The sequence below is a fragment of the Lolium perenne genome, chromosome 2, assembly GCF_019359855.2.
Source record: "Lolium perenne isolate Kyuss_39 chromosome 2, Kyuss_2.0, whole genome shotgun sequence".
NCBI classification, from domain to species: domain Eukaryota; kingdom Viridiplantae; phylum Streptophyta; class Magnoliopsida; order Poales; family Poaceae; genus Lolium; species Lolium perenne.
The window spans coordinates 216,399,340-216,422,831 of NC_067245.2; the positions used below are offsets into that span (position 1 = coordinate 216,399,340).

The window sequence follows — 23,492 nt, forward strand, 5'->3', positions numbered from 1 at the left end:
GTAAACATTATAAGACTCTACACCGTCTTCCTTGTTGTTCAAACTCAATACTAGAAATTATCTAGACCTTAGAGAGACCAAATATGCAAACCAAATTTTAGCAAGCTCTATGTATTTCTTCATTAATAGGTGCAAAGTATATGATACAAGAGCTTAAACATGAGCACAACAATTGCCAAGTATCAAGTTATTCAAGACATTTTAGCAAATTACTACATGTATCATTTTCCAATTCCAACCATATAACAATTTAACGAAGAAGAAACTTTCGCCATGAATATTATGAGTAAAGCCTAAGGACATACTTGTCCATATGCAACAGCGGAGCGTGTCTCTCTCCCACACAAAGAATGCTAGGATCCATTTTATTCAAACAAAAACAAAAACAAAAACAAACAGACGCTCCAAGCAAAGCACATAAGATGTGATGGAATAAAAATATAGTTTCAGGGGAGGAACCTGATAATGTTGTCGATGAAGAAGGGGATGCCTTGGGCATCCCCAAGCTTAGACGCTTGAGTCTTCTTGATATATGCAGGGGTAAACCACCGGGGCATCCCCAAGCTTAGAGCTTTCACTCTCCTTGATCATGTTGTATCATCTCCCTCTCTTGATCCTTGAAAACTTCCTCCATACCAAACTCAAAACAACTCATTAGAGAGTTAGTGCACAATCAAAATATACATGTTCAGAGGTGACATAATCATCCTTAACACTTCTGGACATTGCACAAAGCTACTGAAAGTCAATGGAATCGAAATATCCATCGAGCATATCAAAACAGGCAATGCGAAATAAAAGGCAGAATCTGTCAAAACAGAACAGTTCGTAAAGACGAATTTTATTGAGTCACCAGACTTGCTCAAATGAAAATGCTCAAATTGAATGAAAGTTGCGTACATATCTGAGGATCACTCACGTAAATTGGCATAATTTTCTTAGTTACCTACAGAGAATTTTTCCCAGATTCGTGACAGCAAAGAAATCTGATTCTGCGCAGTAATCCAAATCTAGTATGAACTTTACTATCAACGACTTTACTTGGCACAACAAAACACTAAACTAAGATAAGGAGAGGTTGCTACAGTAGTAAACAACTTCCAAGACTCAAAATAAAAAAACAAAGGTACTGTAGTAAAAACATGGGTTGTCTCCCATAAGCGCTTTTCTTTAACGCCTTTCAGCTAGGCGCAGAAAGTGTGTATCAAGTATTATCAAAAGATGGAGCATTGACATTCTTACCAGGGGTGTTGCTCTTACCCTTCTTACTCTTATTCCTACTCTTTGGTCTAGGGAATACATGACCGCATCCGGGTGTAGAGGTAAAATTTAGAGTGCCTTTCCCAACATCTATGACTGCTCCCATGAGTTTCAGCAGGGATCTTCCAAGCGTGATTTGTCCTGTCCCTACACATTCAATAACGAGATAATCAGTGGATACCGTCCTTCCAAGAAAGGTTGTGAAAACACCTTCAACTATACCCTTAGGAATTATAACAGAGTTATCCGTAAGAGTTATTTCTTCTCCCCCTTCAGTAAGTTCCCAAAGTGTCAAAGATTCATAAATACTTTTGGGCATAAGGCAAAACTCAGACATAATATCACAACGAGCAGGAAAAGTTTCACCACCGACAGTAGCTTTAACGGTAGGCACCCACATTGAAGGTTCGAAGCTTAATGGAACATAATCATAGTATTCGCGAATTTGGTTATACACTTCTTTTAAACAGGATATATTTGTTTCAATAGTGTTTAATCTATTATGCATGCTAGCATGAGATGGATCAAAATTATTATCGGAGCTAAATGATGTAATCAATTTCCTTATGGCATTAAAAGCTTGATCCCCATCACAATGAAGGAAATCTCCTCCTACTACAGCATCTAAGGCATATCTATAGCGAAGAATAAGCCCAAAATAAAAGTTACTAAGAAGCAAACTTAAGGTCATTTTGGGTTCAGTTTTACTATAAGAATCAAAAATTCTAGACCAAGCTTCTTTAAAATTCTCTTCACCTCCTTGTTTAAAAGTGAAGATTGATTCCTCAGGTGATAGAGTAACAACTACGGGACTAGTCATGATAATAAAAATAAAGTAAATGCGAGTAACTAATTTTTTTGTGTTTTTGATATAGCAAACAAGATAGCAAATAAAGTAAAACTAGCAACTAATTTTTTTGTATTTTGATTTAGTGCAGCAAACAAAGTAGTAAATAAAGTAAAGCAAGACAAAAACAAAGTAAAGAGATTGGGATGTGGAGACTCCCCTTGCAGCGTGTCTTGATCTCCCCGGCAACGGCGCCAGAAAAAGAGCTGTTGACGTGGGAGTTGAAAATCTTTGTGGTGTAACTTTTCTTCTTCCCCGGCAACGGCGCCAGAAAAAGAGCTTGATACGCGTACAGCACGCGTCCGTTGGGAACCCCAAGAGGAAGGTGTGATGCGTACAGCGGCAAGTTTTCCCTCAGTATGAAACCAAGGTTTATCGAACCAGTAGGAGCCAAGAAGCACGTTGAAGGTTGATGGCGGCGAGATGTAGTGCGGCGCAACACCAGGGATTCCGGCGCCAACGTGGAACCTGCACAACACAAACCAAGTACTTTGCCCCAACGAAACAGCGAGGTTGTCAATCTCACCGGCTTGCTGTAACAAAGGATTAGATGTATAGTGTGGAAGATGATTGTGTGCAGAAAACAGTAGAACAATTGTAGTAGATTGTATTTCAGTATAGAGAATTGGACCGGGGTCCACAGTTCACTAGAGGTGTCTCTCCCATAAGATAAACAGCATGTTGGGTGAACAAATTACAGTTGGGCAATTGACAAATAGAGAGGGCATGACCATGCACATACATATTATGATGAGTATAGTGAGATTTAATTGGGCATTACGACAAAGTACATAGACCGCTATCCAGCATGCATCTATGCCTAAAAAGTCCACCTTCAGGTTATCATCCGAACCCCTTCCAGTATTAAGTTGCTAACAACAGACAATTGCATTAAGTATTGCGCGTAATGTAATCAATAACTACATCCTCGGACATAGCATCAATGTTTTATCCCTAGTGGAAACAGAACATCCATAACCTTAGAGGTTCTTGTCACTCCTCCAGATTCACGGAGACATGAACCCACTATCGAGCAAAAATACCCCCTCTTGGAGTTACTAGCATCAACTTGGCCAGAGCATCTACTAATAACGGAGAGCATGCAAGATCATAAACAACACATAGATATAAATTGATAATCAACATAACATGGTATTCTCTATTCATCGGATCCCAACAAACACAACATATAGAATTACAGATAGATGATCTTGATCATGTTCGGCAGCTCACAAGACCCGGCAATTAAGCACAATGGGGAGAAGACAACCATCTAGCTACTGCTATGGACCCATAGTCCAGGGGTAGACTACTCACACATCACTCCGGAGGCGACCATGGCGGTGAAGAGTCCTCCGGGAGATGATTCCCCTCTCCGGCAGGGTACCGGAGGCGATCTCCTGAATCCCCCGAGATGGGATTGGCGGCGGCGGCGTCTCTGGAAGGTTTTCCATATCGTGGCTCTCGGTACTGGGGGTTTCACGACGAAAGCTATTTGTAGGCAGAAGGGTAGGTCAGGGGGCGTCGCGAGGGGCCCAGGAGACAGGTCGGCGCGGCCAAGGGTGGGCCGTGCCGCCCTACCCCCTGGCCACCTCGTGGCCCCACTTCGTTGACTCTCTGGGGGACAGGAGTCTCTTTTCCGTATCAAGCCACGGTACGAGAAACCTTCTAGAGCCGCCGCCATCGCGAAGCCAAGATCTGGGGGACAGGAGTCTCTGTTCCGGCACGCCGCCGGGACGGGGAAGTGCCCCCGGAAGGCTTCTCCATCGACACCACCGCCATCTTCATCAACGCTGCTGTCTCCCATGAGGAGGGAGTAGTTCTCCATCGAGGCTCGGGGCTGTACCGGTAGCTATGTGGTTCATCTCTCTCCTATGTACTTCAATACAATAATCTCATGAGCTGCCTTACATGATTGAGATTCATATGATGATGCTTGTAATCTAGATGTCATTATGCTAGTCAAGTGGATTTTACTTATGTGATGTCCGGAGACTCCTTGTCCCACGTGTGTAAAGGTGACAGTGTGTGCACCGTGTGGGTCTCTTAGGCTATATTTCACAGAATACTTATTCACTGTTATGAAGAGCATAGTGAAGTGCTTATTTATATCTCTTTATGATTGCAATGTGTTTTGTATCACAATTTATCTGTGTGCTACTCTAGTGATGTTATTAAAGTAGTTTATTCCTCCTGCACGGTGTAATGGTGACAGTGTGTGCATCGTGTTAGTACTTGGCATAGATTATGATTGTGATCTCTTGTAGATTATGAAGTTAACTATTGCTATGATGGTATTGATGTGATCTATGCCTCCTTTCGTAGCGTGAAGGTGATAGTGTGCATGCTATGTTAGTACTTGGTTTGGTTATGTTGATCTGTCATGCACTCTAAGGTTATTTAAATATGAACATCGAATATTGTGGAGCTTGTTAACTCCTGCATTGAGGGTTCGTGTAATCCTACACAGTTAGTGGTGTTCATCATCCAACAAGAGGGTGTAGAGTCTAGCATTTATTTCTTTATTCTGTTATGTGATCAATGTTGAGAGTGTCCACTAGTGAAAGTATGATCCCTAGGCCTTGTTCCTAAATACTGCTATCGCTGCTTGTTTACTGTTTTACTGCATCTCTACTGCCCGCAATATTACCACCATCAACCACACGCCATCAAGCTATTTTCTGGTGCCGTTACTACTGCTCATACTTATTCATACCACCTGTATTTCACTATCTCTTCGCCGAACTAGTGCACCTATTAGGTGTGTTGGGGACACAAGAGACTTCTTGCTTTGTGGTTGCAGGGTTGCATGAGAGGGATATCTTTGACCTCTTCCTCCCTGAGTTCGATAAACCTTGGGTGATCCACTTAAGGGAAACTTGCTGCTGTTCTACAAACCTCTGCTCTTGGAGGCCCAACACTGTCTACAAGAATAGAAGCACCCGTAGACATCAGTGGTGTAGATCACTATTTGAAATAGTGTGTAATAGTTCCATATTTGCAATTTGCAAATTTGTCCAATTTTTGAGTGAATTCAAATGGTTGCCTAATTTGAAATGTGTGTGTTTAGTTGAGTTGTAAATGACCAGAGAAGATGAGAGGTGGTGGTGGAATGGTCAAATTCAAAGAAATGCAAAAATGGCGAAGTGTGAGATTGTTCCACTTAATAAAAAGTTGCAACTTTGGATGAGCATAGTATTTGATCTAAACAGAATTTGGCATGGTGATCTTTACAAAAAGTGTTCACCTTGATGTGCTCTTGGATGAGGTGCAAAGAGTTGACAAAGTTTGGTTTGGAAAATTTGAATTGCAAGGGCTCAAAGTAGGGATCAGACTATAAATGGCAGATTTGACCATTATCATATGTGATCCAAATTTGAGTTTGAAATTCATTTGATTTGTGTTTCTTTGATTCCAAAAGTTGTAATAAGTATTTAGTAACATTATTCAACTAATGGTGAAGACCAACATGGTCTAGGGTCAAAATTTATAAAAATGGCATAAGCCATATGTGAGGGTTTTAGGTTTTTTTTCTTTTATTTGATTTCTTTCTCTTTTTGATTTATTTGGTTGGTGATCTTCACATGATCACATTAGGGTTTTTGGGTATAGCACATACACCTAATAACAATCATCATGGCATATCACTCAAATACACAAGTCCTATGCATGGCACTATATGCAATTTAAAAAGTTTTTGTTGGTTTGAAATTTTGCTCTCTGGAATTCTTCTAACTTTCTTTTTATTGAAATTTGGGATGTTACAGCTTCGCCTTTGGAAGCGCCAGTAGCCGTAGGGCGACCGGGCCAGCAGAGCCCCTCTGAATTAGGCGACGGTTTTGATGATTCGGCGGTGAATATTAAGGAAACGAGAGCAAGGGGAACAGGGGGCAGCCCTCGGTCCGATCATCCAATTTGCTTCGACAATCCAGGCATGGTTCAGTAGTCAAAACAACTTCGGCACAATGCTTACATGGTTGGCGGCCAACATCTATGGCACCCTAGCTCTCTATGTGTGGCTTGTATGGTTTCATTAGGTGAGCATGTGAAATGTGGTGGGTCAAGTTTATGACAACATCTTAGAATAGCTAGTGGCCTTGATAAAAGGCCTCCCTCCATCCCACCAACTTACATGGTTTTGTTGGATGTTACCACTATTTTGTATCAAAGTTTATGGTGGATGTCTTAATAAGTAAGTCTATATACCCCATGCCTTGATAGCAGATGTGGTGATTGTGGCGTGGTGCCAAGGTGAAAATCCTGATCAAATTAAGGATCAAGGAATGGTGCTGTCCCTACATATGGTGGGCATCTCTGTCCGATTTTAACTGTTTTTCGTCGCACACTTAATTGGGGACTTTTGGGTTATCGAAATTCTGTGGCTCACTTTGCAAGAAGGTGTTCCCCAACATTCCTTCTTCTTGCCAGTGGTAGAATGTGTAGTGTCAGCGGCAAAGATAAGATGCACTAAGATTATGGTTGTGGCATTTTCTTGATCATATTTATTTGTAGATTTTTTTGGTGTACTGGTTGTTGCGCATGCTTAATGCTTTGTTATCTTGTAGTTATTTATATCAATTTGATGCATGTGTCCAACATCGAAAACATAGATTTCTAATGACCAAGTACATCATACGTGCACTCTTAAAATATACATGAATCGCGTGTACAACCACAATGAAGGTAGTTGGTTGGAAAGGCCAGTCGTTTCATATTCTGGTCCAAAAATATAGATTGACTCATCTGCCTTCGAATAACTAAATCGGGGGATAGACCTCAGTTAGTAACCAACAGTTTAGTTTAACCTTTATCTCTATGCATATGGCACCCAACTATATTTATATCTTCTAATATTTTTGTAGATATCATTTTGATGCACACGATTTTTCACATGCATGATATTCCCATATCAGGCGAGAAAAGAAAACAGAGGCCGTTGGCAATCGCTAAGCTAGCTTATAAGTATCAAATGGTGTAGTTTGAGCGAATATGTAAAGGATTTTTTCTAGACATAGGTATTTATGAACCAGATTAAACTTAGTTGAAGATTAAGTTACATAGTGTACCAGCTTTAAGTTACATAAACTTCGAGAGAGGAGGAATTTTGCTTCACACCGTTTAGTTGAAACTTATCAGCTAAGCTACATAATTCTGAATTTGACTATGAAAACTGGCACCCACATACTTACACGCGTCTTCTATTAGTAGATTTTTTTTTCTGAATTTTCATTAACCTCTGCATCTTCATCTTCATCACCATCACTAATCCCATCTCGTTTACCCTCTTCTTGTTGTAATTCCAACTAATATTGTGGATTTGCATTTGAATTCATTTGTATACCCGTATGACATTCATATGTGTATGATGATATGTTGTTGATAATATTGCGTGAGTAGTTTACCCTGTTCATGGGGAGATGGAGAAATCCTAGCAATATTATGATGTGAAATAAAGATGATATATAATTTAAGTTCATGAGCATGTATTAGTTCTGTCTCTAGATATTATGTGAAGTGCATCATCTAATATTTGCCTACGGGATTAAAGAGGGAACTACCGTTGGTCATGTGGTAGTACATATAGTGCTAAGTGACATAACGTGCTGGCATACTATTCATGTGGGTAACGGGGATTAGAAGAGGCTCACTAACCTCATATCAATATCCATGGAGAAACCCTTAATTGTGAGTGGTCAAAATAGCTTGCTTACGATCATTGCAATGGTTATTCGGAATGAAATATCATATGACTTATATGTGATCATCTTATTATGGAGCTCTTCCATATATGAACATGAAGGACACTATAGATTCATCTTAATCATAAATAGTATAAATGCCAGTGGTGGATCCTACAGTCTCCAAGAACGCTTTAGCCTTCATGTAGTTCCAACATCATGTTTGTCTCTTTGTTTGCATCTTTTAATTTTAATTATTACTCTCTTGGACCCAAACACAATTCTCTCAAAATACTACTACCTGGAATTAAAGGCAACTTTTTTTTTACTCTGTAGTACTCTTTGCTAAAGGATTACGGGAGGCGCCATAAAGACCTTTACTAAATACTTCAACCTCTTGTGGGTCCTCCTCGAAATCGCGGATTAAATAGCTTTCCATGGTTCAATTTGAAATTAGTTACAATATATATACATGTACACTTGTATTATCATCTTGTTCAAGTAAGAAACTGTTCTCAGTTGATATACGCCGATATAGCTACAATGTACGCCAATATATTTATATTTAGCGATAACGTGGATCACTAAAAGAAAGACTATTTTTACTACATGCATGATTTTCTTGTTTGGAAACTGAGACAGGCCACCCCTATTGCACGTCGGCGTGCAAAAGTCTGCTGATCCTGCGATAGGCGCACGACAAATCCAGTTTACCTTTTTGTGTCACATGGGATTTTAGTGTAGGATATGAGGCAACTTTCTTCTAGTGTCTGAACGATTCCGTTACGCTGGTAAGCGTGCGCATTGTTAACAGATGATGGTCCAGACAGTGGACATGGTGTTGACCATTGAGGCCTCTGGCCTCGGCGATTTGCACAAAAATAACCCAAAAAAGAAAGAAAAGCACAGACTGATCCTCCGGCGAAGCTATTTCACCAATCTAACCCTTTTGTATGGCGCCCTCCCACGGGCGCTACACATGCCCATGTGGCGCCCCTCCTGCTGGCGCCACTGTCCCAGCCGACGTGGCCTCCTCGCCGCTGAGCTGGTGCGCCCATCCGACGTGGCACCATGTGTGGCGCCCCTCCCAACGGCGCCACACATGCACTTGTAATTGCCCAAAACATACTGTGAGACAATTCGTCCGAGACTTAGCCGTTTTGCGAGGCTCAATGTGTGGCGCCGATGCCACGGGCGCCACACTAGCCTGTGTGGCACCGATGTCACGGGCGCCACACATAGAGGCTCACGAAAACGGCTAAGGACTTATCATCATAGCGGCCACATCGCAGCGTTCCTACATTGTTTGGAAGCGACACGGAATGCTGGCTCTGAGCAGATTGTGCCCCACGACTTCGCCGCTTTCAACAACTACCTCGAGTGGTTCCATGAGAACACGCGTATCGAGTTAGTTAAGCACGCGTATCCTGAGGAGATCTTGGACGACCCCATCCAGTTCGATGAGGTTGGGCAAAGCCAGCACGACACCTTTGCTCGCAGAGGGAGATCGACTTCTATTGCTTTCGAGCTGAACTTCGTGGTAATGGATTCTCTCACTAACTAGTACATCATCTACATTGCCATGTGCTCGCTTCAATTGTGTATGCTATGTTTGTCACAGCGGGAGGAGATCCAAAAAACAGCTGAGGAGTGCGAGGTTATGTGGGAGCAGAGCGGGAGAGATGACAAGCCTGTCGGACCATTGCGGTATTTCATTAAGGTATGATCACCAACTTTGAATGTACGCTACTATGATGTGGTGGCTTTGTAACCATGAATGGCATGACGCAGAACACTGCACGAAAGATGCGGCGGTTAGCCAGCTTGCTAGGTTGCCGGGAAGCCGAAATCGCTACATCTTCCTCTTCAGAAGAGCGGGAGGTATGGACTATTTTGTTGCTGTCAAACATGTTCTTACTAATTTCAACTTTTGTAATCTCATGTGTTCATGTTTGTGAAGATTCCTGAGGACGAGCTAATTCTGAGTCAAGGCATACTTCCAAAGCATACCTCCAAGCAAGCCCCAAGGTCAGCTTACCAGTTGAAGCCAAGGGGCAAGGGTCCAAACCGGTACACTCCGGAAGATTATGTCAACCGAGGAACGAAGGTTGTCACTGAGGAGGATGAGGGGTCGCCGCGGAGATCAGCTTTGTCGAGGATGAGGAATGACGAGCCGTTCTCTTCAGAGGAGGAGGAGGAGGAGCAGCAGGAGCAGCCACGGCAGCGGACGAAGAGGATGGCCATCCGGAAGCAGCCCGCGAGGACGCTACTAGGATGTGCTACGTGTTGTTCTGAACTCTATCTTCATAAGTATCGATTTGTGAACCCTATGTCATTTCGAACCATGGTCTGTAATGCTACTTGTTGTTTGAATCTACGTGCTACAATGTGACCTATGAAGTGTTATATGTGTACGTCATGAAATTGCAACTTGTTATATGTGTAATGCTACTTGTTGGAGTTTGGTAGGATTTTTCATGGTTTTACCACAAGTCAATGTGTGGCGCCCTTCCCACTGGCGCCACATATGCTAGTGTGGCGCCTGTGGCATCGGCGCCACACATGCCAACTAATATAAACTTCTGGGTCGAAAACATCCAGGGGCTCCGGACGATAAGTCCTTAGCCGTTTTCGCGAGCCTCTATGTGTGGCGCCCGAGGCATCGGCGCCACACGTGCAACTGTGGCGCCCGTGGCATCGGCGCCACACATTGAGCCTCGCAAAATGGCTAAGTCCCAGACGAATTGTCTCACAGTATGTTTTGGGCAATTACAAGTGCATGTGTGGCGCCGTTGGGAGGGGCGCCACACATGGTGCCACGTCGGATGGGCGCACCAGCTCAGCAGCGAGGGGGCCACGTCGGCTGGGACAGTGGCGCCGGCAGGAGGGGCACCACATGGGCATGTGTGGCGCCCGTGGGAAGGGCGCCACACAAAAGGGTTAGATTGGTGAAATAGTTTCGCCGGAGGGTCAGTGTGTGCTTTTCTTTCTTTCTTTTTGGGTTATTTTTTGCCCAAATCGCCTCTGGCCTCGCCCTCACCGGCTCGCCTGGAGCATCGGCGGCAGAGCATCTGGGCTCGGCAGGCCGTCATCAACCGCAAAAGGACATGAGCGGCGCACACAGTGCACAGTACGGGTTCTTGGATACGGCGCCGCGCCGGGCCATGTGCAATCCACCCGTGGTCCGCGGAAACGGAGCAGAGTCGCCAAGTCCAAGCCCGTCCCGGCGTCGCATTCGCAGTTCCGCGCACCCGTGCCCGGTGCCCGCCCGCCCATCCCCAAGCACGCCGAGGCCGAGCCGCGCGGGGAGAAAAAGGCGCCCGAAAAGCAAAAGCTCAGCGCAGAACAAAAGTAGCATCGCGGAGGCAGCAGTCACAGCGCCATTTTTTAGCGAACAAAGAGCATATTGTGTTGCCGTCGGGGCGGCGTCCGCCTGGCATCCCATTCCTTCCTTCCTTCCTCGCCCTCCCCCGGAAAAGCCCCCGCGCCGCTCCACTCCACTCTCCACCCCTCCTCTCGCCGCAGCCGATACCACGTCTGCACCGCGCCGCCGCCCCGCTCGGCTCCCCGATGCGGCGCCCCGGCGGCCCGCTCCTCTGCGCGGCGCTGCTCGCGGCGCTCCTGGCCCCGCCTCCGCCCGCGGCGATCGCGGCAGGTAAACCATTCTCCTTCTGTCCTAGCTCGTTACCGGTTTCAGTCCGTCTGTAGCAGCCCGGTCTAGGTCGGCGACTGCGACTGCGATTGCCACGGTTGTGCGCGCGCTTTGCTTACTTCTTTGGATTCCTTCCCTGCCCGCGCTCATTCAGTGAGCTCCTGACGTCTTCGACTTCTGTTTTGTCTGACGATTCCTTTGGGTTTCTTCCCCTTCCGGTGCTCATTCCATGAGCTCCTAAAGTATTTGACTTCTGTTTTGTTTGACGATTCCGCTCAGATTACTGCATTACCATGGAACTGCATTCTTCAGGAAGCGAATCAGGGTCGACAAGAGTTCCCCAAGTCTCTGAGTCCCGTTTCGTTTGACGATTCCGCTCAGACTACTCAAGTACCGTAGAGCTACATTTTTTTTTTCGGAAGCGAATCAATGTCCGCGATTAGGCGTTTTCAGGTCCGAGACGGGGCCACGATTGACATAGGCCACAATTTTCGTCTGCTCTTGCAGCGGCAGGGGACCGCCCCGCCCCGCCTCTAGTTCACTCACTCGGGCTGCACTCCTCACGAAATTCAATTCGCACCTAATTCCGTTGCTGCACACGTAGTACCCACTGGGGCGATGGCCTCCTTGGGATTTCAATGGCCGCTGCTGGACTTGCTGTCCGTGAGGGTCTCGGTCCTGGCATTTGGAGTTAACTGAACCACCACTATAATTAGCCTGACATGATGATAATTCCAGATTTGCCTGGTGTTCCTCAGCATTTCAACACCATGCACATGGCCTGTTTCTCTTACTTCTGCTCTGTGTGTGGGCTACCGTAGTGTACCACCAAAATGCTCTACATTCGGGGCCGTAGCAGCTCCGATGCAATCCATCAGGCACCTACTCACCTGGTGATGTATATGCTCCCGGTGGTTCTGTTTGATAGGATAACAATTCGGTGTCATCAGCAAGTATTGGCTACCTGTACTCTACTGGAGTACATAAATTTCTCTTCTGTTATTTTCAAGTTTCATTTTAATTTCGGGCCAGCCAATCCTCTAACTGATCTGACTTTATATTTTAGATTTGCTTCATGGTCCTTAGCATGCACATGGGTTTGTTTTCTTACTTGTGTACTACCAAATGCTCTACATTCGGCCCGTAGCAGCTCTGATGTAAGGTGGGGGATATGGATGTATGATTTATGACATGCAAATCCATCAGCCTAGTACTCAGCTGGTACTACTGCTCACGTGATCTGTTCCCGGTGCTTCTGATAGATAAAATCACAATTCAGTGCCAGCAGGAAGTATTGGCTACCTGAACTGCATCAATTGCTATTTTGTTATTTCCGAAACTTTTTATTTATGGGCCAGCCAACCTTCTATCTGCATTTTCGCATTGTCACTGATACGTATTGTTTGATCATGCAGACTGCCCACTGGATTTGAGTTGGCCGAACTACGCGCTGATAGCTTCTGTATGCTCGGACCAAATCGGGCACTCAAAGTGTTGCCGCTATATCAACGCTGTCCTGGCCGTCTCATCCGCCATGTACGCAAACACAACAGGCACTCTTGGGGTTCCGGCTCAACTCGCCGATGCCTGCATCGGCAACATCTCTGACACGTTGGTGTCGCAAGGGGTACTTCCTACCGCAGCATCGTTTTGCGGCCTTGGGATCAAGATTCAGGCGTCCTATCAGTGTGCTGGGATGACTACCATCGTCCAGATGTTGCAGTCCCCGAATTTCAGTGACGTGGTTAGAAGCTGCGCAACCTCGCTTCCAGATGATGTCAGTTGCAAGAGTTGCTTAAATTCTGGTCTGTCATACCTCCGCCATCTTGTGGGACAGCAAGATAACATCACACTGAATACCTGCCGCAATGCTGCCTTTGTTGCTCTTGCCAGTCAAGGGAACATATCTACTCTTGATACGGCCACCTGCTTTTTTAGCGTTCAGGGGCTTGCTGCTCTTCAAGGTTTGATTTTTCTCCTGTCTTTCGTATAATGGACAGTGCCATTTTCCAAATTTGTGCTCACAGATTACAGTTTAGGGTGATATGATGACCTTGTCCACGCAAACATCTTTGTTGTCCAAAACTAGAAGACATTCATGTGATTCTTTCAAGCAAGTTAATCTAGGCTAACATATAGTGTATTTGGCAACTTCTAGGGCGAAGAATATTGTACAATGCATAAACCCCGTAGGATCTTCAAGTCCTGTTTTATGGAACTTATCTATGTCGGTATATACAATGGCACCTTATAAGACAGACCATTTTTTCTTTTGTTCAATTCTGTTAAGTCTAATGTATTTCATGAATCTTCATACTCTCTGCTAGTTTTATTTTGAAAACTTCTGCACACTAGCACTTTCTTTAGTGTGCACATTTACACATATCCCACGGCCTGCAAATCATTAGTATACTATATTAATAGTGATATGTTTGCTGTAGTATAAGTTGGATACGAATATATATCTTTGGTGAAATAGAGTTAACATGGGCATCTTTTCATATTAAATCGTTTCATTTTGATAAGTTTGTTGGCTGGATGGTTAAATTTGGGTAAGCCGATCAATTTTCTACTGAAAAATATACAGATCTATTGCGTGATTTTGTTACTTTACAGTTAACGGTGACACCATTGGCAGCGATGACATATAAGGGGAATGTAATGGAAAGTAGTAGCATAGAAGATAGTGTCCATTTTGTAGTGGCATTTCAAGGGTCTAGGTTTTTTCCAGTAGTTATATATAATACGAGCCCTTATTATTGTTCATAATATGCATTGTTGTGATGGGATGTGGTATGTGATCTAGAAGTTATGTGTGAGATTCATACTTTGACTTCCTCTGAGTTCTGAAATTCTAAAAAATTTAACAGTTTATTGAATCTCTGATGCAGTGAACATCTCGACGCCATCCCCAGCTGAAAATCCTGCACAAAATATTTCTCCTAGTCCATTTGCAGAACAACTACCTGGGACTGGAGAGTCATCCAGTCATCATCATAGTTACAAGCGTGTACTATTCCCAGCAATTGGGGCCTTGGTTACAGGATTATCAGTTACACTGGTGGTAGTGCTAATTTTACTTATCCGTAGAAAGAGCAAAGAACTAGAAAAGATTGAGGGGATTAAACCTCTAGAAGCGTTCAGTTCCTGTGTCAAGAAGGGCCAAGAAGGTAAACATTTGATAAGTTGTGGTCATGGTACTGCCATTCTTTTAGTATGAATATTTGGTCAACTTAAATATTTGAATGACTTTAATAGGGGCAAGTTTACCACTTGACATTAAATCTATGGACTATAGTGTTTTCTTATGCATTTCCTTCTATTTATTTTTTCAAACATCTACATTTCTGTATGGACATGAAATACTTTAGATAACAACATAACTGATTTATGGCTTTGAGATTTGCTAGTGGTAAGCGGGCAGAGTCAGAATGCGAATGTACCTTATGGAAAATGGAGTATAAGTATGGCCCTTTCCAATCAATACATTTAACCACTTCCTATTGTTCAATTCAAAATATCTACCGTGTTTGAATACATATATTACTACTACCATGTTCAATTTTAAAATAAGTAACATGTGCCAAGCTCAGATATGTTAAAGCTTTACTAGACATGGAATGCCATTTGATGCTCATGATCCTGGAGCCATTCATCAGGAAATTGACAAAATATGCCATATGCTCCGGACTTGGGAGTTTTTTCTGCTGTGGATCATATAGTTCTTATTGTTATGCTCTATTTGACCAATTCGTGTTAGGAAACCGTATGGTTACTTTACGTTGAACTTGATGGAGCGATATTTGATTCTGCATTCTTTGAATTACTTATTATTAGAATTAGTTGTAAGACCCGTTTCAATTCGTGTGCTTAGCAAGATCATTTTGCAGGTACTTCCACCATTTTTAGCAGATTTAGTCACTCAGAAATGAGAAGGGCAACAAAAAACTTTGGCACCAGGTTGGGAGGAAATGATAATGCTACAATATTCAAAGGGCAGCTGAACAGTGGTTCTGTGGTTGCAATTCGGCGCATGGAGAGCTCACCAAAAGGAGGTCAGCTAGAATTTTGCAAAGAAATGGAACTTCTTGGGCGGCTGCATCATCGCCATCTTGTTGGGCTTAGAGGATATTGTTTAGCAAGATTTGAGAGGTAAAGTTTGCTGCCAATAAGTTCAGATACTAACCAATTTATGGTTTTTACAATTTCGCATTATCCAGGTTCCAGGTGTATGAATACATGGAAAACGGAAGCCTTAAGGATCACCTTCACTGTAATATCTCATGACTCATGTTTCATTCTCATTCTTTGTCTTTGCTACATTTTTTTGTTGAATTATGTGCAGAATAGCATTCTTCTCTTTGCAGCGTCAGGTAAACGGCTGCTGCCATGGAAAAACAGGATCCAAATTGCCATTGATGTTGCAAATGCTTTGGTAAGTTTCCGGAAGTCAGTGTTCTGAATTCTGAATTGTCCTTTTACCCTCAAGTAGTGATTTTCCCTTCTTACCCAAGTCGGCAATTGGAATAGTTTACTTAAAACTGTAATTCATACATACACCAAGTGTATTTTGATTTATTTTCCTTCTACGAGCATCAAGTACATTTCAACTGCCATGTTACTGTTCACAGTCAACCAATTAGGGACTATCTTGGTTTCAGGAGTACCTTCATTTCTACTGTGATCCTCCATTGTACCATGGAGACATAAAGCCTAGCAATGTCCTCTTGGACAAGAATTACCTCGCGAAGGTATCTGGTGCATAACTTTCTTACACCTGGATCAATCCATACTCATCAGTTTCAGTTCAAAAATCCATACTCCTCAGAGACTAATGGATTGGTTTTCCATAGCTTGCTGGGTGTGGCCATGTACACTCCTCAAGTGGTGCTACCACAAGGACTGTCAAGATCCAGGCAACTCCTGGTAAGGTTTTCTGCTGTTCTCTGGGGTTTTGTTCTGATACGCTGCTGAAATGTAAATTGGAATACCCGGCTACCTTGTACTTTGTTTTAGCCTATGCCTTCACTCTTCAAGTGAAACACTACTAATTTGTTCAATCAACATTTTCGTCAGTACCGTGTGTATATCTCCGCGCAGGCTACGTAGACCCCGAGTACGTGGTGACCCAGGAGCTGACGGCGAAGAGCGACGTCTACAGCTACGGTGTGCTGATGCTGGAGCTCGTGACGGGGAGGCCCGTGGTGCAGGACAACAGGAGCCTCGTCGAGTGGTCCCGCGAGCTCATCGGCACCGACTACCGCCTCCACGAGCTGGTTGATCCGGCGGTGGCGGACACGTTCGACCTGGACGAGCTGCAGGTGATGGCGGACGTGATCCACTGGTGCACCCACAGGGACGGCGGCGCGCGGCCGTCGATGAAGCAGGTCCTCCGGATCCTCTACGAGCGGCTGGACCCGCTGTCCGGCGCGTTCGCGCGTGCAGTGGAGGTCGAGCAGGGGTACTACTACGGCGGGCAGAGCGGGCGGAAGGGGAAAGAGTGGCATCATCATCAGCAGCAGCATCGTGATGGCGGCGACGTGATCCAGTACAGCGGCGAGCCCCGGTGCCTGCCATCATCATCGCCGAGCACGTCCAGGTCCCACTGCAGCCGCAGCGTGCTGCTGGAGTGCAACTCGCCGGAGCCCCAGTCGCCAGCGGATGCCGCCGGTTCTTGGCCTGAACGCTGATACGACCTGATGCCGTTGCCAACCATTTTTTGTCGGTTAATTCCAGTACGCATCAGCCATAGTAAGCCACGGGGCATTCCCGTCGACCCACCTACTAGGAGCAGTTTTCATGAATGCACTCTCTGTAGAATTGTCATTCAGATCTTTCAGTGAAAAGGGGTCCTCTTCATTCAAATTGGACCTTTTTTTAATTGCATATACTGCTCATATCCATTGAGGGTGCAATACCATGAAAGCATATTTTCCGATTAAACTTATATGTTACCAATAGTACACTCAGCATCTGCAACAACGCAGTGTCCTAATGACAATACGGATACAGACAGCTAAAAAAATTATATAAAAAAGAAAAGTCCCACTACAATGATCTATTCCTTGTACCAGCGAACCAAACCAAAACAGCACCAGAAATCCATCTTGTCCAAAAACGACGCCTCCAAAAAAAATAGACACAAACGCCGTCGTCGCCTGATCATAGATAATAGTAGGTTTTCACCCTGGAGAAAAATTTGGTGCTCACAAAACAATGGCTTCAACAAGACCATTGGCAGACACAACCAATTATGAGTATGTTTGGTTCACGCCCCAGCGCGCCCTACCAACTTGCGGGCGTGCCAATTTGTTGGCGAACGAATCACCCGCCCGCAGATGGCCCATGATTTGGCTAAAAAATACACTGTGCGCACCTTGCGAACTAGGGCTCGCCAACAAATTAGAGGCAAACCAAACATCGGTTGTGGGTCACGGGCTTGCCAAATTTTTGGTCCGGCCAGCTTTGGCCAAGAACCAAACACACCCTAAGACCAAACCTTGGATTTAAACTCTGAACTTCTCATGTGATGCTGCCTCCCACTTGCCATTGCCGCTGCTTCAAATCACAAATCATTAGAGCCAATTCCTCATTACCTGATTACCATCAGAACTTGAACCACCATGAAAGCATATTAACATACGGAATGTGCTGAATTTCATGTTGCCATGCAAACTGGACGAGTGCATGCTTCACCCTTTGATTTAGTGCTTTGAGATTCGTGCTGAAATCTTTTACCAACTCTTTCTTGCATTCTAGAGAACTGCACGGTACAAAGTCATTTCTTGATGCAAGCACCGTCATGCGCAGTACGTCCCACTCGGGCACCACGTAGTGTGAACAAAACTGTTCAACTCATATTCCATCGTGCTTTCCTTATTTTATCTCTCTCACGTTGCAAATGGTTGTTCGGAATATACTTACAATTGTCATCGCTCGCGTCAGCCACGCGAAGCCAGAGACATAAGGCAAAGTATCCTGTGGCGATGAATGCACGAGCTGCATTCTACGCAATAAGAGTTTGCAAACTAGTATATCTTTGTTTTTTTAAGAGAAATTCTTGACGCATTTGCAATGCTAATATTTTCTGTTGAGCTGGGTATGTGTTCATTTATATGGGTGAACATATGTAAAGTATTTGTAAGCATCGTATTGTGGCTCCCCCCGTCCCCCCGTGCGGCGGCGCTGCGCCGCACCGGGGCTCCACCGGCCGCCGCCCGGGTACCCCTCCCCACGCCCTCCCTTCCCTCCGCCGCCGCCGAAGGCGCTGCCGGGCAAAGCTCGCGCGGTGTGGCGGAGGCGGGGCTCCTGCTGGTCGCGGCAGGGCTCGGCGACGGCGGCGTTCGCTCTCGGGTCTTGCGGTGGTGGTGCGTGGCAACGGCGGCCGGAGATGCGGCGACCGGCGGGCAGATGGCGGTGGGGTGGTTGGGCTCGATCTGGACCCGCATGGGCCTGGAGGGGCCCGAGCTCCTGTACCATGTTCCGGCGCGGGTTGCATAGATGGTCTGCGGCTCTGCCCGCATCACTTGGGCGTCGGGGCGGCGGCCCCGACCTTGGCGGCGGCCTCCTCCTTCCGCCGGAGATGGCCAGCAAGATATGGTGGATCTTGGGATCTCATGTCTTGCAGAATAAAGGCGGCGGTCCTAGGGCCTCTCTTGCGTGAAGAGGAGGACCTACCGGAGGCCTGGACTCGTGATCTGGCCGGAGGGTTGAGTTCCGGAAGACTCCGCCGGCGAATGTAACAGTGCTCTGCCTGGAGTTTGCTGGATCGGAGGTATTCGGTCGTGCACACCCATGCTTTTATTCCGACCGATTGGTTCTGGAGGGAGCGGCGCGAAGCTCTTTTTCTGTGTTGACATCAAGTGACTATGGATCCATGATGAAAGTCGGAAGAAGAGAATTTCATGAAGGCCGGAGGGGAGGACTTGCTGAGGGAGGTTCAAGTCTCCACGCTGTTGAGAGACTGGCTTGGTGTTCCGGGCTTCACAGCAGCGGTATGAAAGTGGGGGCGACAACACAGGTGGAGCGCAGAGTCCTACCTTTCAGGGTGAAAACCCAAGGTCTAGCCTTAACTGGTTGTGCCTGGCAATGGCCTTGTGGAGGCATTGCTTTGAGAGCGGGGACTATCTTTAGGGTGAAAACCTAAGATCTTTGATCGGGCGACGATGGTGTTTGAGCACTGTTCCCTTCTTGGAGGCATCGTTTTTTGGAGAGTCTGTAATTCAGGTGTTGTCTTGGCGGTGGATGTACTGCTGTTGTTAGGCCCGAGATACTGTAGTGGGGCTTTTGTTTCTTAGTTTTCTTTTCCTTTTTTTGGCTGTGTGCATCCGTAGTGCCATTAGGGTGGTGCGTTGGTGTAATTGGTATCTTCTTGATATTAATATATTCCCTTTATCGAAAAAAGCATCGTATTGTATTTTCTAAAAAATAGAAAATGTGGTCATATTGTATTTTTCACCTTAAGCATGGGCTTTGAATTGGAGAAATGTTTTCCTATAGCATGTATGCTAGATTGCGTGCATCCATGCACCATCCATTTTCTCTATTTTTGCTTTGAGTTTTGGACATGAATTTGCCTGCACAATATACCCCCATCTGACACCCCCACCAAAATATTCAAACAGTTTATATAAAAATTGGACTTCTAATTCAAAAGCTACATAAGCTTGAAATTTTAAAACTAGTGTAGAAGTAGAGAAAAGTGGGCTAGTAGGGAGGGGAGAAAACATAGGCCCTGCACGCTATAGAAGGTGCATGGTAATTTTCGGTACTCCTTTAGATTGTGACGAGTTGTTTGTTTCAGAAAAAAATGTTCCACGAAGAGTAAGTTCGACTGAGCATGGTGATACGCGCCACATAGGATCCTAACCCATGCAAAGGCAAAACAGCGTGCTACACTGGTATGCATGCATATGCTGTTCAAGTTGCCAACTTGGCACTCTCAAGGTTGAAGCTCCATCTACGCAGCCAAGGTCAGCTGAGAAGCCCAACTACGTACACGTGTGTACGGTATGTATACCTCTCCCCGCCTCCGTGTATATAAGACCACCCCTTTCTCTATCGTCTCCACAGATCACCACCAAGGCACCGACGTACGGGAGCGATCCTCAAAAAAAAAAGTGAGTAGTACTACCTTGTCCAGTTGTCTAGGTTCAGCAGGAAATATGAGCATGGCCATGGCGCAGTCGGCGCGGCGTGTCGCGAGGTCGGCGGCGATGGCCCATCTAGGGGCCCGCTTCTTCGTGGCCGGTGGTCGCTCATCCGCGGCGCTCGGCATCGGGCCTGTGCGTACCGCGCGCGCAGCTGCCATGGGGACGCCGGAAATGTGGAAATGCGGCGGTGCTCGCTTGAGCAGCACCGCGGCCACGCCGGTATCAGGCCCCTTGACGCCGCCGGCGTCTTGCAGTAAGAAGAAGAAAGAGGAGACGGAGGCGGCGAGCTACTGGGGCGTGGCGCCGACGAGGCTCGTCAAGGAGGACGGGACCGAGTGGAAGTGGTCGTGCTTCAGGGTACGTACGACGTAGACCGGCCGGTCGTGATCTTGCCTTGATTCCTGGTTGACGATGTCACTTTGAACTTTGAAGTGTAAATTGAACTGCATGAATGATGCATCGATCTGCAGCCGTGGGATGCGTACGAGGCGGACGTGTCCATTGATCTGACGAAGCACCACCAGCCGGCGACGATGGGGGACAAGATGGCCAGGTGGACGGTCAAGGCCATGCGCTGGCATGCCGACCTCTTCTTCCAGGTACTCCGATTTCTTTTTTTTGCACTAATAACTTTTGTTTTCCTTTTCCTAAACGGTTTGTTGATCAATTCAAGTCAATTAACAGTTTGTTGATTGGCACTGTTTTCCGCCATTATACGCTTGAATTTTCATTAGGTTGCTCACAAGGCAAAGCTGTATTTATCTGAACCGGTGGATTTGGTTAGCCGAAGGTCTGGACCCCTGGACCCTCCAGTGAGGTTCAGGTGGACGAGGACCGTACGGCGGAGCAACTTGAATTTCCAAATTTCAAAACATGGCTGGTCCACTGAAAGCCCAACATGGGCCACGTGGCACTAAAAAATGTTCGGAGCTGTGTCCAGTTGATTCGGGCTTGGCTTCAAATTCCATTGTTGGTTAGTAGTAACGTACTGCAGAATCGAACACTTGCACCGACTCGCCATGCTGACATTTCAAAAAAAAAATTGCTTATGAACGCGCACAGAGGAGGTACGGCTGCCGGGCGATGATGCTGGAGACGGTGGCCGCAGTCCCCGGCATGGTGGCCGGCGTGGTGCTCCACCTCCGGTCGCTCCGGCGCTTCGAGCAGAGCGGCGGATGGATCCGGGCGCTGCTGGAGGAGGCCGAGAACGAGCGCATGCACCTCATGACCTTCATGGAGGTGTCCCAGCCGCGGTGGCACGAGCGCGCGCTCGTCGTGGCCGTCCAGGGCGTCTTCTTCAACGTCTACCTCGCCACCTACCTGCTCTCCCCGAGGGTCGCGCACCGCGTGGTGGGCTACCTGGAGGAGGAGGCCGTGCACTCCTACACCGAGTTCCTCCGCGACCTCGACGCCGGCAAGATCGACGACGTGCCCGCGCCCGCCATCGCCATCGACTACTGGCGCCTCCCGCCCGGCGCCACGCTCAAGGACGTCGTCACGGTCGTCCGCGCCGACGAAGCGCACCACCGCGACGTCAACCACTACGCCTCCGTAAGCATCTGCTAGCTTCCGTTGAATTCAGCGGCAACCGGCCGACAAGCTGCTGCTTATTGTACGTCTGCGCTATATATTTGCAGGACATATATTACCAGGGGCATGCGCTGCGGGAGGTACCTGCACCGATCGGCTACCACTGAGAGAAGATAATCAGTTAGTAGTAATAAACGTAATGGAGCTTGTGTGGATGCAATGATCGTTGCTGACTTGCTGGTTCCGAACTTGTTTGAAAATAAAAGATCTACTACTAGTGTTGCGTACATGTATAGCCATGCAATTGTTGTATTCAAAAAGCCATTCCCTTGTGTTCGTTGTGTACGTATCCCTGGTTTGATTATCTCCTGTTTTTCGTCTAAATAGTGTATTGCCTTGTTCTAAAATAAATGTCTCAAATTTATATAGATATAATTTTTTGTTTGAAATGGGTTACCCCGGTTGCCCCAGCCTCTGCATCGCAATGATGCATACGGCCACATATACAAATATATTTAGATCTATTTTAGTTATAGATATACCCGTATCTAAAAAATGTTGGGACACTTATTTTAAAACGGAGGAAATATATAACATGCGGATTAATACTGAATGGACAATGTGAGTCGCGCCTGGCTTTTTTTTCAAATGGGGGCATACCCTAGCCTCTACATCAAAGTGACGCGCATGGCTTCTTTATTACTTTATTGAGATAGTATCATATTTATTACAATTCAAGGATCAGCTAGGATCGATACAAAGATCAACCAGCAAAATAAAACTCAATAGGAGATGCCAACGATACATCAAAATTCAATCCTTACCTCCACCCACACCGATGTTAGGAAATCAACCTTACCATCTTTGTATAAACTGAATTCCTCCAGATTGAGTCTATCAAGGGATTTGGTAAGTGAGGTTGAGAATAGATGGCAAGGCATGATTGAGTCGATCACCCGTGTCCCCTTCCCTAATCAAGATTGTAGCTGTTTGTAACCGTTGGTTTTGGTCCTATATTAACACGTAAATGATGGGAGGTAAACCATCGGTTCCACAAAACTTGAAATGGTATCAGAGCCTCCTCTTCCCTGACATCACCGATCAAAATATCCAACAACCACAGATCGTACCAGAACAAAAGAAAGAAAAAACGTGAGAAGAAAAAAAGGCATGTTCGATGGCCTCCACCTCCACGAACGTGGGGAGCCTCCTCGGGCATCCTACGATGGAGAAGCTCGCACGGAACAACCACCTCACGTGGAAGGCGCAGATCGTGCTGGCCCTTCGCGGTGCCCGCATGCTCGACATCGTCGACGGCAAGGAACCGCCGCCGCCAAAGACCATCACGGCTGAGAAGGACGGCAAGGCCACAT

The 23,492-nt window shown here is 46.0% G+C and overlaps 2 protein-coding genes across 4 annotated transcripts; both read left to right on the forward strand.

Annotated features, from left to right (window-relative positions):
* The first annotated feature begins 11,177 nt into the window (after positions 1-11,177).
* Positions 11,178-17,302, forward strand: LOC127334853 (probable receptor-like protein kinase At1g49730). Of its 3 annotated transcripts, none has more exons than XM_071826486.1 (9): positions 11,178-11,440; positions 12,853-13,401; positions 14,329-14,607; positions 15,328-15,589; positions 15,665-15,710; positions 15,783-15,872; positions 16,099-16,188; positions 16,291-16,363; positions 16,514-17,302. In XM_071826486.1, the coding sequence occupies exons 1-9, from the start codon at positions 11,356-11,358 to the stop codon at positions 17,125-17,127; spliced, it is 2,088 nt and encodes a 695-aa protein (XP_071682587.1). In that variant the 5' UTR covers positions 11,178-11,355; the 3' UTR covers positions 17,128-17,302. The 3 variants fall into 3 exon arrangements, with proteins under 3 accessions (XP_071682587.1, XP_071682588.1, XP_051217356.1); XM_071826487.1 differs by having other exon boundaries at positions 16,538-17,302; XM_051361396.2 differs by having other exon boundaries at positions 11,179-11,440; positions 15,658-15,710; positions 15,805-15,872.
* Positions 17,303-20,622: 3,320 nt separating this feature from the next.
* Positions 20,623-22,412, forward strand: LOC127330436 (ubiquinol oxidase 2, mitochondrial-like). The gene is made up of 4 exons (XM_051356643.2): positions 20,623-20,946; positions 21,060-21,188; positions 21,652-22,140; positions 22,227-22,412. Exons 1-4 carry the CDS (start codon positions 20,653-20,655, stop codon positions 22,284-22,286), a joined length of 972 nt encoding a protein of 323 aa, XP_051212603.2. The 5' UTR covers positions 20,623-20,652; the 3' UTR covers positions 22,287-22,412.
* Positions 22,413-23,492: the final 1,080 nt, after the last annotated feature.